This window comes from Macrotis lagotis, chromosome 1, assembly GCF_037893015.1.
Source record: "Macrotis lagotis isolate mMagLag1 chromosome 1, bilby.v1.9.chrom.fasta, whole genome shotgun sequence".
NCBI classification, from domain to species: Eukaryota; Metazoa; Chordata; class Mammalia; order Peramelemorphia; family Peramelidae; genus Macrotis; species Macrotis lagotis.
This window is the reverse complement of record NC_133658.1, coordinates 902,976,915-902,994,804: the sequence shown is the minus strand read 5'-3', so window position 1 is coordinate 902,994,804 and position 17,890 is coordinate 902,976,915. Positions and strand designations below refer to the sequence as shown.

At 42.0% G+C, this 17,890-nt stretch overlaps 1 protein-coding gene across 1 annotated transcript; it reads left to right on the top strand.

Moving 5' to 3' along the window:
- The first annotated feature begins 11,626 nt into the window (after positions 1 to 11,626).
- LOC141510260 (cytochrome P450 2B9-like) lies at positions 11,627 to 15,590 on the top strand. The gene is made up of 5 exons (XM_074220242.1): positions 11,627 to 11,638; positions 11,753 to 11,929; positions 12,535 to 12,670; positions 15,106 to 15,292; positions 15,512 to 15,590. Exons 1-5 carry the CDS (start codon positions 11,627 to 11,629, stop codon positions 15,534 to 15,536), a joined length of 537 nt encoding a protein of 178 aa, XP_074076343.1. The 3' UTR covers positions 15,537 to 15,590.
- The last annotated feature ends 2,300 nt before the right edge of the window (positions 15,591 to 17,890 follow it).

Here is a 17,890-nt window from a genome sequence, read left to right as displayed (position 1 = left end):
GACTTAGCAAAGTCAATTCCAAAGGACTTATGAGGAATAATGTTATTCACCTGCAGAGAAAAAAAAAACTGATGGAATCTGAATGAAGATCAAAGTATACTATTTTTCACTTTTTTCCCCTTTTTTTGAGAGGCTGTGTCTTCTTATACAATAAAATTAAAATGAAATTATGTTTTACATGATTCTACATGTATAATCTATATCAGATTGCTTACTGTTTCAGGGAGAGTGGAGGGGAGAGAATTTGGAGCTCAAAATTTTTTAAGTTAAAGATTGTTTTTACATGTAATTGGGAAAAATACTGTTTTAAAAAGTGTTCTATAAACAATTAAATACTCACCACTAGAGCTTGTTGGAGTCACTTCTTGAAAATCAATTGTTTACATTTCAGTGTGAGCATTTACACCTTGGAAATAATCAAATGCTACAGATTGAGACTTGATTTATTGCATTGTTGATTGTCTAGACTTAAGAAAATATTAATGATGCATTTTAGATTAAAAAATATGCCCTATGTCCAATTTTTTTCCCCAGAGGGTCAGTTTTTTTTAGGTTTTTTTTTTGCAAGGCAAATGGGGTTAAGTGGCTTGCCCAAGGCCACACAGCTACATAATTATTTAGTGTCTGAGACCAGATTTGAACCCAGGTACTCCTAACTCCAGGGCTGGTGCTTTATCCACTGTGCCACCTAGCTGCCCCTCCTTCCTTATTTCTTCAAGGAAGTCTTTCTGTGCTGGAGACCAGATCATATTCTCCTCAGAGGTTCTAGGTCTCCCTGAATTAGGGTCTTTTCCTTGTAAGAATTTTTCTATGGCTCCACCTTTCCATTGACCTTTCTTCATTTTGCTGAGACTGTGAGTTGGGGAGGGGCTGGTTCACAGGGGTTTGGTGTTGGGATTCCTAGAGGCTTTACTCACTGAGTGCAATTTCTCCAGCTGGCCAATAGGAGGTTCTGGTTGCTTTCTTTGGCATGTCTATGACCTTGATTGAGGCTTACTCCCTTAGCCTGGAGGGAGCAATTGAAGCTGTTAAATCATTTTGCCTTCAATCAGTGGTGGGCTTTACCCTGGGGTTAGGTCATCCCTCTCCCTATTGTCAGCTGGGCTGGTTCTTCTGCTCACACACCTGTGCCTGGGGCAGAAGTCTGTAATTGTGTTTGTTCTGGGAAGAGGCCTCAGCCACAATAGAGGCATGGACTCAGAGTTCCTCAGACCTGAGGAGCCCAGGGATGGTGTCCACAGCTCTTCTGCACTGGAACTCTCCCTCCCAGCCCTGTTGGCAAGCTCCAGAGGGGCAGCACCAACACCAATGCCTCTGCTTCCTAGTAGAACCAAGCCTCCACAGTCTAGCCCTGCCACTGATCAAGCAGGTCCGGCTCTTGGGCCTTCAGGCACCTGGGGCTCCAATCCAGTCCTAATCAGGCTGATCCATGGCTGATCCGCCCTCTGTGCCCAGACTCACCCACAGCTGCAGAAGACAAATCCTGAAGTAGATGTTCTTTCTCCTTGCTTGTCTTTCTGAGTTTTGTGGGTCAGATTTCTGTTAAGAGGTTTGTTTCATATCATAGATGGGGAAAGATTAGGAGACTTTAGAACTGTGCCTGTCTTCTCTCTGCCATCTTGGCTGCAAGTTTCAAGGAATTATTTTCTTCAGAGAACTTTTATATCTCCTTTTCTCTGACCAATTCTGTTTTTTAAAGGCATCCTCCTCATTGACCTTTTGGGCTGCTTTTCCCATTTGATCTAAGTTGGTTTTTAAAATGTCATTTTTTCCAGTATTTTAAAGTATCTCCTTCACCAAACTACTGACTTGTTTTTCAAGATTTTCCCACATCACTCTAATTTTTCTTCCCAACTTCTCCTCTACCTGTCTTACATGGTTTCCAAAATCTTTTTTGAGCCCTTCCATAGCCTAAAACCAATTCATATTTTTCTTGGAGGCTTTGGATGCAGAAGCTTTGACTTTGTTATCTTCTTCTGAGTATGTATTTTGATCTTCCTTATGACCAAAGTAAATATTTATGGTAGATTTTTTCTTCTGTTGTTTGCTCATTTCCCCAGCCTATGACTTGATTTTAATTCTTTGTTAAGGTGGGTCTCTGCTTCTAGGATGGGAGATGCTTTTGAGAGCTTTGCAACTCTTTCTAGGAACAACTTCTTACCCCCCCCCCCCCCCCAGGGACCTACAGGTTCTTAAGTCCTCCAAGGTCTTGGGAGAAGCTCCAATTGCTCTCTTGGTCTGTGGATGACCACAAACACGCCTCTCTGCCCTGGAATAATGAGGAGATTCCCAGCTTCTTTGCAGATAGTAAGCTCTGTTGAGCTTCTACTCCTTTTCCTGACCTGGGACCCCAGGCTGTGAATTGGATCTAGGTATGGGCAAAGCGACAGAGTTTTGCAAAGAGACCTCTGTGATCTTCCCTACCCCCTTTATTGTCCATAGGCTAAGTGCTTTGGAAATAGCTGCTCAGTGGTTCACCTTTGGGTGGCTTCCTATGCCTGTTTCTGGTCCCTGGGGGTCAGATCTGTGCTGAGATCTATGCTAGACTAGGCTGTCCTCTCATTCTGGTGTGGCAGAATTTTCCCTCTGATCTTCCAAGTTGTCCTTAGCAATCCCTGGGCTGAGGGGTCTGGAAACCGCCACTGCCCATGGACCCAGGCACTCCCAGGGACCCAGGTGCCCTCTATCTGTTCCCAGATGGCTGGAGCCAATTTGCTCTGGTGGCCCCAAGTTGCACTGTGGTTCCTTTCTAACCCTGGCGTAACAAATCCTTCATGCAGATCTTCCAAGTTGTCTTGGGCTGGAAAATTGTTTCACTCAATCTTTTTGTGGGTTCAGCCACTCTAGAATTTGATTAGAGTTGTTAGTTAAGGGTATTTGTGGTGCTTTGGGGTAGAACCAAGGGAGTACCAGTCTTTACTCTGCCATCTTGGTTCCACCCCCCCACCCCGAATTATCTTTCTTATAGCAACTGTAAATCCCTATTTTGACAGAATGGCACAGACATCCTGTAGAGGAAAAACTCATGTTTATTGGAAAAAATCTGTGATGTCTAAGGCTCAGACATTCTGAGTTGAGAGAGAAACAATCTTGCCCTCCTAGAGTGAGACTATGTAAAATAGGTAAGACACTGAAAAGCAGGGAAGGAGCTATTACTATTTTTTTGCTGCTAATCTGATCCTTCACTATAAAAATCCTAAGATCTCATTTCTGGGGGAACCTACTCTCTCTCTCTCTCTCTCTCTCTCTCTCTCTCTCTCTCTCTCTCTCTCGGTGGTGGAGTTAAGTGACTTGCCAAGGTCATAAAACTAGGTATTTATTAAGTGTCTGAAGCTGGATTTGAACTCAGTTTCTCCTAACCCAAGGACTGGTGCTTGGGGGCAACCCATTCTCAAGTTGGAACCTCTCCCCTTATAAGAACCATTAAAATGTATTTTATCCAATTTTCTGTTTGCATTTTCTTAAGACTTAACTCTGGGAGCTAGTACAAGTTGATCTAATATAATTTGTTCTTTATTAGGGCAAATTCTGGAAGTTAACACACACACACAATTTACACACACACATATATATATATATACATGTATGATATGAGAGAGAGAGAGAGAGAGAGAGAGAGAGAGAGAGAGAGAGAGAGAGAGAGAGAGAGAGAGTTTTATTCTTTATTAGGGCCAATGCCAATACTCATGGAATTTCCTCAATACACACACTCTTGTCTCTTCAGTTTCAAGAAGATGATAGCCATTATACCTCTTCTGTTTGTTCTAGGTACAATAGAATGTTGGACTAGAAGTTTGTTAGACCTCTTTGATATTACTCATGTGACATTTAACTTTGTGACCAATTTATTCATCTGTAGAATGTGGAATGTGGAAGATGACATCTGATGTTCTGACCTCAAAGAGAAACTGTACAGGTCAATTGTTATTAGTTTTGTGGGTGGAGATGCCAGACCTGTGCTCTTAATAATATACCTTGACCTACCTTGAGTAGGTCAGTATCTATTTTTCAATTTGCAGCTTCAAAGACCTGCTGGGGCCCACTCTGAGTCTAGTTCTAGCTTTTATTTTAGTTGGGGAAACTGAGACAAGGGATCATAATAAGTTGGAGAGTATCCAGAGAATGGCAAGCAGAATGGTGATGGGTTTTGTATCCTTGCCATGTGAATGTCATTAAAGGAAGTAGAGGTGCTCAACATGGGGAAGGAAGTGAAAAGTCAGAGAGGAAGGAGGTAAAAGCTATATTTGAAGGAGAATTAAGTTACTTTTGTTTGATGCCAGTGGGTAGCATGGCATCATGGTATGGGTGGAGGTTTCAGAAAGACCAATTGAAGTATGAGATCAGGAAAAAAAATTGCTAGAATTTTTCTAAAGTAGAATGGATTACCTTTTTTTCCACCGGAGGAGAATCAGAAGTCCAGATAGCTAGGAGAAGCTGACATCTCTTGGGGCAGAATTACTGGGAATCCTTCCATCCATTGTTCCATAAACCTAATTTCTCTTCCTTCTTTCACCAACTGGATTCTCAGTTCTTGCAGGTGACTATGTATCAATGGGCTTCCACCAGACCTCAGTGACTTCCACATGAAGGAGCAGTAACATTCCTTAAACATGAGGAGGGAGTCAGAGAGATGGTTAGTCAATCACTCTTCCCATTGTTCACCTATTCAGCCTGTGCTTCTCATTCTAATTTCTTGCTATGATGTTCTCCTTTTAAAGCCAGTCTCGATCCAGACCCCGCCCCCCCAACCAAGACACCCTCTCTGATATGAGGGCTCCTTCCTTACTATATCTCCAGCAATTTACGTCTCCCTATTAGACTGGGATTTCCTTGAGGGCAAGTCCCTTACCCCAATGAGGGCTTCCCAAGTATTGCTTCTTTCACTCAGATCATAGAATGTAAATCATTGAGGTCATTGTATCCAACTCCTTAAGGCTTGAGTCATTATTTCTCTCTCTCTGACCAGGGTCTAAACTATATGTATATACAAAAATATATATCCACTAAATCATTATTAAGCCTCTTTTTAAGGATGTGTCCTAATGTGGAACCTCTCAGGTAGCCCATTTCTTTTAGGATGCTTCAAATGACTGGGACCTCATGTTTAAACAGGTCTTTCCCACCCAATGTTCCTACTTCAGCCCTCTGGGTTATCAAAGGATGGCTGATTAAATTCTATAAGACATTTATCACATACTTTGTCCCTTCTCCCACCTGCCCAGTCTTCCTTTTTTCAGATTAACACCCTCTACTCCTTCAATGTATACTTCTCACCAAGGACCCAGTCTTTGGTTAGCAGCTGAATTCAAGTCTAAAGTAGTGTAAGGAAGATCTTTTCATATCCTAGCTTCGCATGAACTTTATGTTGATCCACAGTCCTCCTGCAAATCCACAGGTCAGGTCATCTTTCACCTGCACTAATTAGTAGTTGGGGAAAGTTATGAGCCATTTCAGTCTCATCAGTAAATATTTGGACAATTATGAATGTATTATATCAGTGTGGGACCTGTATAGCCAAAGTGTCGGTTAGCTGTGGGTATGGGTCTACAAACTGAAATGGAAACAGTTGACTGAGAACAGGGGAGGGACAGGAAGAGATAAAGGATCAGGTTGGAGGCCTGGGAGAGCAAATTGGCCCTGAAAGGAAAAAGAAGGAACTCCTGGTCCAGTAACAATTTGTTGTCTGAGCCTGAAGCAAAGGAAGGGATGATCCAGTCCTAGAGATATGATAATTACTTAATTGTGAGTAGGGATGGTAGAGCCTCCTTGCTTGACTGTAATAAAGGCTCAGTTGAGCAACAGGCAAAAGGAAGCAGGAACTGGACCATCAGCAAACAGGACATGGATTCTGGAAGTCTTCTCTTCCTCCTGGCTGTCTTCCTGGGATTCCTTCTGCTCATAGCCTGAAGACCCTAGAAAGGCAACTTCCTTCCAGGGCCCCAACCTCTGCCTCTGCTAGGCAACCTGCTGCATATTTCTCTCAGTGGCTTCCTCAAATCCTTCTTGACAAGAAGCTGACCTTTGGACTGGGTGATTGAGTGGACCTAGGACTTGGACCAGGGCAGCACTGGAGTTGCCTATGGTGATGTAGTTGCCCACTCTGTTTTCTCTCCTGATGAGAGTAGTGTTTGGATATCCCTCAAGAGGAGGTGGGTCGGATTAGGAGTGTGTTGGATAACCCTGTATCACTTCCAAGATCTGGGTCTCATGTCTGCTCCCCTAGGATTAAGAACACTGAAGTTATTTATCAGTGAGGGAAATGTGGGAGAAATATGAGTGTGATGTTGTGGGTAGAGGCATTGGGTCTCATGTCTGAAAGAGCTGGGTTCAATTCCCAGATCTTCCACCTATCACCTGGACAATCTTGCCAAAATCACTCCAATCACTTGCCCCAGATTCCTAATCTATAAAAGGATGATATTGAATTTAGTGACTTCTATGGTCCCTTCTGCAGCTAGGTGGCACTATCAGGGTAGCTAGATAGTGCAGCAGATACAACACCAGCCCTGAAGTCAGGAGAGAAATTTGAATCTAACCTTAGAAACCTGACACTCACTATGTGATCTTGGGCAAGTCATTTAGCCCCGATTGCCTCACATAGGGTCGTTTCTGGTTGTCCTGATTCATATATGACCTTTGAACCCAGATGGCTCTGGAAGAGAAAGTGAGGCTGGTGACTTAACTTTGCCTCTGTCACTCAAATTCAATGCATCTGTTTGTCATGGCATCATCTCGGAATCAGGAAGACTTGTCTTTAAGATGAGTTCAAATCTAACATCAGTCATTTACTAGCTGTGGGATTCTGAAAACTATGGAATAAAAGTGGAGGAAAAATTGGAAAAAGAAATGAAAAACAAGTCAGCCAGTTAACATTTATTAAACATCTAGTGTGTGACAGATTCTTAACAAGACACTTAACCCTATTTGCCTCAGTTTCCTCCTTTGTAAAATAAAGATGTTAAATAAATGACTTCTAAGGTTCCTTCTTTTAAGTCATGCCATCTATGGCTTAAAGGAGAAGAGTCTGGGGTCTTATCTGGATATAGAAGTGGGTGAAGTCAGAAGGGAAAGAAGTGAGACAAATGTTTGAAAATTTGGAATTTGAGGACATGGACCAGTTGAAATACCAACCTTTCACTGTTCTTGTTACTTGGTAGTACCTTCCCTCTGAGATCCTCTCCAGTTCAACCTGGCTATAATTTGTTGAATACAGTTGCTGACATGTTGATTCCTCATTTGAATGTAAGCTCCTTGAGGACTGGGATGACTTTTGCTTTTCTCAATATCCCCAAAGCTTAGCATATACAGGGATCATAGGAGGGTTATAATCCATGTTTATCAACTTGACTTACCTATTGTGTAATTTGGGAAAAAATCACTTAGCATCTCTGAGCCTCAGTTTTCCCGTCTATAATATAGGGAGATTAAATTGAATGAGTGATGTCAGCCCATATAGACACAGATCATTTCAGGGTGCACATTAACTTAGAACACCTCAAATTAACATTATCAGTGTTGCAATGTACACTTATTTCATTAAACATTTCCGGATTACATTTTGTTCTGGTTCAGGTCATGCTTTTGATCAGTGCATCAATAAATTTAAATTTCTGAATCAAATGATTCTTTCTCTCTAAATATCTTTTATTCTATGACTGTAGAACAAAGGATGTCAGAACTGGACAGGATCTTAGAATTTGGTGTTAAGTTCTTTTCAGTCATGTCTGGCTTTTCTTGATTCCATTTGGGATTTTCTTGGCAAAAATAATGGAGTAGTATGCTGTTTTTTTCTCCTCTTCATTTTACAGCTAAGGATACTTAGGCAAACAGCGATGAGTGGCTTGCCCCAGGTCATCCAGTTGTAAGTATCTGAGGCGAATTGAAACTCAGGAAGATGAGTCTTCCTGACTCCAGACCCTTCATTCTATTCACTAAACCATCAAACTGATCTTAATGTGAATCCTTGGAAGAAGTTGTTACTATCTAAGAGACTATATTATCTAAAACCCTTAGAGTTGTGTCATGGGACCCAGGGCAGAAGTGGTCAAAGGGTTGAGACCCTGAGGTAGCCAGGACATCATCATTAGCAGGAGTATGATAAAGTGGGTGCATTTGTCTCACAGTTTCTAGCCAAGTATGGGGATGTGTTCACTGTCTATCTGGGTACCCAACCGGCTATTGTCACATGTGGACCAGAGGCTGTCAAAGAAGCTGTGGTGGACAAAGCAAAGGTGTTCAGTGGCCATGGGATCCTTGCCATAGCTGATTCAATCTTTCAGGGATATGGTGAGTAGGCTGTGGGGACCCTGTTTGTGTGGGGAGAGAGCAGAGGTGAAGATCAGGGCAGGAAGGATTCAGTGAGAGAAGGAAGTGCAATGATGAAGACCAACTGATGGGACTCAAGATGCAGGAGTCAGAGAGATTCAGGGATCAGTGACCTGTGAGAGAAGGGGGAGAAACGATGCAGGAAAGTGCTAGGGAGAGATTGGGAAGGAGGGTGATAGAGAGTCAGGGAGGAATAACGTAGTGGATAAGACATGTGAGGAAGGGACTTTGGAGTAGAGGGAGAGAAAGTCAGAAATAGTATTATTATTATCTATATTATCTAAGACCCCGGTTTTAGAGCTCTGCCATAGGAGTCAGGGCAGAGGTGGCCAGAGGGTTGAGACCCTGAGAAGTATGACAAAGTAGGTGCATCGGCCCACAGTTTCCAGGCCTAGGGGAAAAGGATAAAGAGAGACATTAGGATGGGGGAGGAGAATTGCAGGAGTGAGCAATGTAGGAGATAAGAGGATTAAGAATCAGAAGGAATTATCTGGGGAGAGAAGTTGGAGGGCATGGACTTGAGGGTTAAGTATATGATACATTGATTATATGAGTGGGGAAGGTCCTAACTCTCTCCTTCCCTCCCATCCCCAATTCCTTTCTCTTTGTCCCAGGATTCTTTTCGGGTGGATATGAATGGAAGAATATTCACAGATTCTCATTGACTACCCTCAGGATAGGGATAGGGATGGGAAAGAAGAGTATTGAAGAGAAAATAAAAATGGAAGCCCAATGCTTGGTAGAGGAACTCCAGAAAACTCATGGTGAGGAGAGGAGATAGCAGGATTAGGTGCAGAAGTGCTGAATAATGGAGGCAGATACACAAAAAATAAGAGGAGAAAAATATAAAGACTCAGACAGAGAAAAAGATGAGAGGGAACGAGAGAGACAAAAAGTTAAGAATAAAATCAAACACAAGATGACCTTCTAAGAGTCCCCTCCATGTGTCATATATAGGAGGCAAGCGAACACTTGTGGAGTGGTGTTAATCATTCAGAGTACTGACTCACATGTGCCAATTTAACAGGTAAAAATCCAGCCAAGGGGTTTGAACGAAGTCAGAGTCCAACATAGATTTTCTTCAGCATTTATGTTGAGGCAGCTAGGTGGCCCAGCGGATAGTGTGCTAGACCTGGATTCAGGAAGACCTGAGTTCAAATCCAACCTAAGAAATTTCTTAGTTGTGTGACCCTGGGGAGATCACCTAACTTCTGTCTGCCTTAGTTTCCTCATCTGTAAAGTGAAGATAATGATGATGATGATGATGATGATAATTAATGAACCTCCCAGGTTTGTGGTATCAAATGAGACACAATTGCAAAGTGCTTCCCATAGTGTCTGTCACATAATAAGTGCTTTGTAAATGGTGACTATTACTATTGTTGCTGCTGTTATTTTTATCATTCACCAGAGACTTCTGTTCTAGAGTTGCCCTTTTCTGCACTGGCTAGGTCCCTTCTGGTAGTCTCATGCCCCAAATGGAGTTTTGCTCTGTGTGGGTTTTTCTCTGACTCCTGGGTGACTCTCTAATCTAGGACATGATATAGTCATTGAATATTAAAATATGAAACTTTATATTTTGGCTATCAGTTTTCTATTTTTATTATATAAATTCTTATGATATTCTACTTTCCCAGGTCTCTTTCCTTTCCATTCATAGGTTTTGACACTTAGTTTGTTATGAGCACATAGCACATAGCTTCAATAAAATGTATTTGAAATGCAAAAGACAATATCAACCCTCCCCATCACAACCACTCCCTCCCAGGTCTTCGGAGTAAATGTTGCTATTTCCAGAGCATGCATAGTGGCAAACTCATAACAAAGGAATGGGGAAAAATCTTTACTCCTTCATCTAGAAAGCTCTAGAAAAAGAAAGGAAGATGGAATTCTGCCTGGTTCACTAACCACAGGTTTCTTAGTTGTTCAAGCACCCAACCATTTCAGGGCAACACTGAGTGTGGTGGAGCATCCTCTCTTCCCCTCTAGGGTCAGCCTTCACTGTCCATAACTTCTGTCATCTCTCCTCCAAAGTCTGAATGAGAATAGAAGAGAGAGGTCAAGTCCTGATGGTGTCCTTCTCTCTCCTACTCCTGTCACAGAAGGGATTCCAGAAGTGGGGAAGGATGGTCCTTTTCCCAGAGTCTCAGAATCTGCTCCCTCTGGGAATTATTTTCTTGGGCCCTAAGGATTTTCAGTGAGAGAGAGAGAGAGAGAGAGAGTAAACTATCCCAACAATAATAACAAAAACCAGCTTCCCCTGGGCTACCGATGAAAGCAATGAGACATAGATAATAAACACCAGAGAGCTTCTTACCACTTCCTGAATTCTTTCCTTTTCTGTTTCTCTTCCCCCTAGGGGCCCTGCTGGACCCTGTCATCCTTTTCCAGGCAGTCTCGTCCAACATTATCTGTTCCATTGTATTTGGGAAGCGTTTTTCATACCAGGATATCCAGTTCCAGGAACTACTGATCAGTTTCTTGGAAGATTTTGTCATTCTCACCTCCCCGTGGATACAGGTATGACTTGGGGACCCATGAAAGAGGGACACAAGGAGATACCATGGACACCGAGAAAGGGACATGAGAGATAATGAAGGGAGAACAAAAGGAGGGAGATAAGGGGAAGTGGAAAGGGGAGGGCATAGAGAGGGAAGGCTGTGAGCAAGGGGAGATTCATATCCCTAGAGCCAAGCAACACAGCAGATGATTAAAAATGACATTAAAATACAGAGGGAGACCGAGAAAAACAGAAAAAGACAAGAGACAGACACCAAAGATGTTCTGAGAACAAAAGGCAGCTTGAGGTTACTACTAGTCCTTAATATGATGACAGTGATGATAATAATCATTATATTTAATATCTTGTTATTTTATATTTATTATATTATTTATATTTATTTATTCATTTTAATTTATATTTTATGTATATTCACATTATATATTATTTATTTTCATTTATATTATTTTTTATTTAAATCACACATACATGCAACACTTCAAAGTTTGCCAATCCCTTTACAAATATTATCTCATTGAACCCTCACAGTCAGTATCTGAGGCCAGATTTGAATTTTATCACTTAGCAATAGTAGAGACATGCCCCAAATAGATGCAACCATTATGGAGGCTAATAAGATAGCTATTGAGTTGTATTCATTTGGAATATTAAATTATATTTGTCTTATAGGTAAAAATCCAGAAGGAAGAAACGGAAAGAAGGACAAAAGAAAGGAGACAGGGAGATGCGGAGATGTGGTTTTTAGAAAGGGGCAATTTGAGACTAGGATAGGGAAAGACCATGGTGGGGAGGGTGGGTATTCATATCGTACTGAAGTGTGCTGAGAGCCAGGGGACCTGTGGGAAGAGCCAGGGGACCTGTGGGAAGAGCCAGGCCTGAGTCCTCCCCCTTGCCCTCTCTTCTCAGCTCTATGAACAGTTTCCACATTTGCTGAAGTATTTTCCTGGGTCCCATCATTGTATAGTGGAAATTGCTCAGCACATCAAAGACTTCATTGCTAGCAGGGTTGAGGAGCACCAAGAAAACCTGGACCCCAGTGACCCCCAGGACTTCATAGACAGTTTCCTTCTCTGCATGGAGAAAGTGAGTCACGCTCTTTCCCCTTCCCTCAATACACAGGAACTAGTGAGACTTGCAGAAAAGACTGTAATGGGTGAATGTGTTTGTGAACTCGTGTTTGTGTGTGTGTGTGTGTGTGTGTGTGTGTGTGTGTGTGTGTGTGTGTGTGTGTGAGTGTGTGTCTCTCTGTGGGTGTGTGAGTGTCTGTGTGTGTGTCTCTGTGTGAGTGTGGGTGTCTGTGTGGGCATGAATGTGTGAGTGAACAGAGAAAGGGAGGCAGGACAAGACACAGAGAAATTAAGAAAAAATAGAGAGATATAGAGACATGGGGAGAGGGACAATAGGAAGGAAGAGGCTGAAGGGAAGAGATGGAGAGAAGGTTGGGGAGGAAGAAAAACTGCAAGAGAGAGAAAAGAGTGATGCTAGAGAGAGGGAGAGGGAGACATGGGAAGGGAAGCTCTAATCCACCCATGGACTGACAAAAAGGAGGCAGTACAGGGGTCAGGACAAAATAGAGGAAACCTCAGTCCCTGAGAGAGATCCTATAAAGAAGAGGCAGTGAGACACATGAAAGAACTTGGCTGGCTCTCTGTGCCCCTTCCCTCTCTATCTGTTGTCAGCCATTCTAGGAGGACACAGATTCTGCATTTGATCATAATTCCCTTATCGCCATCGTCCTGAATTTGTTCTTCGCGGGTACTGAGACAACCAGCACCACCCTGAGATATGGCTGCCTCACGTTTCTCAAGTATCCTCAGGTGACAGGTGAGCAGGCATCTTGGGTGGGGCAGCCCTGGGCCCTCCTGAAGGTACAAGGACTGAAAGCCTAGAGGCTAATATTATAGTGCTTGTGTTACCTCTAGATTAATGAGAGACCTTGGGCAAGTCCTTCCTTTCTCAAGGACTCAGTTTCCCCTTGCAGAAAATAATACTGGACCCAAAAAGACCTGGACAAACTAGAATGTTAGACCAAATCTAGCAGAATGAAACCTACCAGGAATGAATTAAATTAAATTAAAATTTTGTATCTTGTTAAAAAATCATCATGCTTAAGATGGGGAATCTTAGTTAGACAATAGTTTAGAAAAGATCTGGGGGTTTTAATGAGTTACAAGCTCATTATTTATCAGTTGTGTGATGTGGGTACCATAAAAGTTATTAAAATCTTGGACTCTATAAAAAGGGAAATATTTTCCAGTAATGTTTTGGTGCTAGTTCTGCTAACCCTTTTCTCTTTCTTCATTAGAACAGAACTAGAACATTCTATTTAATTCTGGACATCACAATTTAAGAATGTCATTGAAAAATTGACAGTATCCAGAGGAGGGCAATTATGATGTTGAAGATTTTGCATCCTTGTCCTTTGAACAGTAATTTAAGAAACTACGTATGTTTAGCCTGTAGAAGAGAAGACTTGGGGCTTAGGAGGTGGGCAAGAAAATCATAAATTCTTTTATTATCTGAAACAATGTCCTGTGGAGGAAGAAGTAGCCTTTTACTGACAACCAGGGAAAGACCCAGGGACAACGGAGAAGGGTAGAGAATGACAAAGTGGCCAGCTGAGGCTGGAAGCAAGGAAGTTTCTTAATCATGAGAGCTGTTCCAAAGTGGAAGGGAGTGATTGTTTTAGGAGGCTGGGTGGGAAGTTCCCTCCCTAGGAATCTTAAATTGTGTAGTTTTGTAAATTTTGTCTCCTCTAAATAAAGTTTGTAAAAACATAAGTAGATTTTTAGAAGGTTTAAGGTTAAGTAGATGTCTCATATTGTGTAGTTGTGTAAATATTGCCTCCCTAGGAATCTTTTTTAAAAATTTATTTAAGGCAATGCAGTTAAGTGACTTGCCCAAGGCCATACAGCTAGGCAGTTATTACATGTCTGAGGTCAGATTTGAACTCAGGTTCTCCTGACTCCAGGGCTGGTACTCTATCCACTGTGCAACCTAGCTGCCCCTCCCTAGGAATCATAAAGCTGATGCTGACCACTTGCAGGGAATTATAGTGGGAATTCTTCTTGGAGTATGTAAATTGATCTAGGTGGCCACTAATGTTCCTTCTCATTCAAAAAATACTAAGGGTAACTTGGATGGTCTTCCGAGAAGACCCATCTTCTAACTATGATACTCAGTGAAGTTCCCAAACTTTGTCTGCATTGAAGCTGAGAATCAGACCCATATCTCTTCCCCCCCCTTTCAACAGTCAACTTTTTGTAAACCTTTGATTTCCACATTTTTCTGCCTCCCTCGCTTCCCTCCTCTTTCCCCTAAATAGTGGGTCAACTGATATAAGTTATACCTATTCAATTATGATCAGTTCCATGTCTTGAACCTGTCTGACCTCAAGAGAGGCAGCTAAGTGAATGAACTGAAGAAGACCTGAGTTCAAATCAGGTCACAGACACTGGCTATGGGACCTTAGGTAAGTCTTTTAACCTCAGTCTGCCTCAGTTTCCTCAACTATAAAATGGGTATAAAAATAACACTACCACTCAGGGTTGTTGTGAGGATCAAATGAAATAAATGAGATTAAATGCTCAGCAAAATGCCAGTCACATAGTTGGTACCCTATAAATGATGGCTATTGTAGTTATCTTCCTCATCAACAACAATGATGATGATGATGATGATGATGATGAGAGAATGAAATAGGCAGAGACAGAGAGGTTGCCTTCCCTCTCCAGATAATTTATCCAAACATTAAGTAAAACTAACCGAAGAAACAAATTCCTGGGATGGTATTCTTTCCACTTCTGCATTCAGAGTAGAGTCCCCTTATCCCTATTCTGCTTTCCTACTTCAAATTGAAGTCATCAGAGTTGTGGTAATTAAGTACTTTTTCAGTTGTGTCTGACTCTCCATGATTGCATTTGGGGTTCTCTTGGCAGAAGTACTGGAGTGGTTTGCCATTTCTGTCTCCAGCTCATTCCTCCAGGAAACTGAGGCAAACAGGGTCAAAACACTTGCCCAGGGTCACACAGCTAGTGAGTGACTGAGGCTAGATTTGAATTCATGAAATTGAGTTGTCCTGACTTCAGATCTGTTACTTTATCCATAGTGCCACCTAGCTGCCCAGTCAGAATTCCTTTAGTATGAATGCCAAAACACTGTTTGGTAAAGTGGTGGCACTCACTAATCTGTCAGTTTTCTAGTTTCCCCTCTCTGGTCCTTCCTGTGGTTGAGTGTATATATCCCTTCCTCTTTCCCAGAGAAAGTTCAGGAAGAGATTGACCAGGTGATTGGGAAGAACCGACTTCCAGAACTTAAGGATCAAGCCAATATGCCCTACACTGATGCTGTCATCCATGAGATCCAGAGATTCAGTGACCTACTTCCTCTGGGTTTACCTCACATGGTGACTGAAGACACCTCTTTCCGAGGCTATTTCTTCCCAAGGTGAAGTACTTTGGGATCCTGGGGTCCTTGGAGTGGTGAGTACCCAAAGCCAGTGCTTGCAGCACCCCTGATGTTGGTACATTATTCTTCCTCCCTTCAAGTCATGTATTATATAGATAGAAATATCTAGAGATATCTAGATATATAAGTAAGGGGAGCACCATTCCTACCTTCTCTTTCACCATTTCTACCATTCCTTCTCTTTCACATCCATGCCAGGGTACTGATATGTTCCTTTTTCTGAGCTCCAGTCTGAAAAACCCTTGTTACTTTGAGAAAACATATTTTTGAGCACAACTACTTCTTGGATGCCCAAGAGCTCTGCAAAAGAATAATGCCTTCATCCCCTTCTCTGTGGGTAAGTGCAAACCTTTAAGTCCTGAGGGACACACACACACACACACACACACACACACACACACACACACACACAAAGAAATAGACAGAGCCTGCAACTCTGCCTATACCCTTCCTTCTCAGTTAATGAACCTCATATCAGAATTGGAACTAACCAAACCCACAAAGCATGGGCTGCTTAAACAGAGTGTCAGCTTAGATCCTTCCTCTCAATGATGGCTTTCCTGGTTGGAGATCAAGCCATAGAGAAAGAGAAGTACTTGATGAAGTTAGAATTGTAACAGAAAAATGTGCTTTATTTCCTTAAGTGTATCTCCACCAGAAAGGAAATAACTCCTTTTCTAATCTATGGTTTACTGTTTAGGTAATACAAAAAGCAGTGAATTTTTTCCTCTTTATTAAAAAAAAAATTTCCCTTAAAATTTATTGATATCTTTCATCTTTAAAATTACCTTAATTTCTAAATATATCCTTACTACTCCCATTGACCAGAAAACTACAATTGAGTCCTGGTTCCAGTCTAATACCTTCTTCTACAAACAAAGTGGTCTTGAACCCGGTCCCTTTTCCCTTCTGGACCTTAGTTTCCTTCCCTGTAAAATAATAATTTTTTTTTAGTATTTGCAAGGCAATGGGGTTAAGTGACTTGCCCAAGGCCACACAGCTAGGGAATTATTAAGTGTTTGAGACCGGATTTGAACCCAGGTACTCCTGACTCCAAGGCTGGTGCTTTATCCACTGTGCCACCTAGCCGCCCCCCCCTGTAAAATAATTATGTTGGACTTTGTTACCTCTAAGTTATTGCTTTCTAAATTTATGATCCTATTAGAAATGAAGCAAGGTTTTAGGGTGAATAAAAAAATGAAAAAGGTCTTGAGAGATGGGGGCATCTTGACCCCTATCCTTTTTTTTTTTTTTTTTTTTTTTTTTTTAGTTTTTGCAAGGCAAATGGGGTTAAGTGGCTTGCCTAAGGCCACACAGCTAGGTAATTATTAAGTGTCTGAGACTGGATTTGAACCCAGGTACTCCTGACTCCAGGGCCAGTGCTTTATCCACTGCACCACCTAGCTGCCCCGACACCTATCTTGACAAGAAGTCCAGAGCAGGAAGGAAAGGAACACAGAATGCTTGGAGCTAAGGAACTGATGGAGACCCTTCCTGAAGAGGAGGAGCTAGATGCTCCAGGAGAGAAGCCTTGGTCCTTCAAAGAATGACTTGGATGCTTCAGTGCTTGGCAGGTGAGCTGGTTGGTGGTACCTCCTTAATGGAATAGGGTGAAACTGTCCAAGATAAGAGATCATTGCTGCCATGCATGAACATGTATCTAGGTCGTGATAGGGAACTTTCTGAGACTTCTCAAACTTGGTGACTATGCTCCATGTCCAGTGGCTCCTGTGGCTCAAATGATATTGCCAAAAGGAATATAGAAACCATTGCTAAGGAAGACAAAAAATTGAGTGAGGATCCAAAGAATCTTGGAGAGTTAACTTGTATTTTCCTCATTACTCCTGATTGAAGGGAAAGAACTTTCCCAAAAGAAAGTAGTTGTTCTTTGGTACTGCAATTAGACCATGACAGCTTATTGGTGAACTGATTGAAAAGATAGTGCCTAAGAAGGGTGTATGGGGTTGATCAGGGGAGTTTCCTCATCAGTCAAAGCATTACATTTGAGTATACAATGATGGAACCAGACTCTCAATTGACAGACATTTTGCATGCTGCTGCATGTGTGGAAGGAGATTTGACTCCAAATGGTGAAGAGAATGGAAATGACAATGAGCATCTGCATAAGGGGTATAGTTGATGCTTGAATTTTGCAAGAGAGAGACAGATGAGTCACAACACATTCTTTGGAAGAGACACATAAAAAGACTTTGGAAGCTGCAAATGAGAAGCGAAAGTTCAAACCAAGGGAGAGGATTTGATCTCAATCATAGAGAAATTCTCTAGGGCACAGGAGCTAAAGTGGAAATATGGATAGGTTGAGAAGCCAGTTTCTCCAAACATTCATAGTTTCCAAAGTTGTTTTTCATGCTTCTCACCTAGCAGGTGTTTTGCTTCACGAGTATCTCTCATCAAGGAAACTTTGGTATCCACCCAGCCCACTCCTTATCCAAAGGATCAGCATCAGGTAGAGCTTCTTCAGGAGACACCTTTTCTTTTGCATGCAGGACTGCTCCCATAATGCTTTGGGCTTTATTGGAAGCCAGGCTAAAAAATACAACAATCAAATCATTTCCA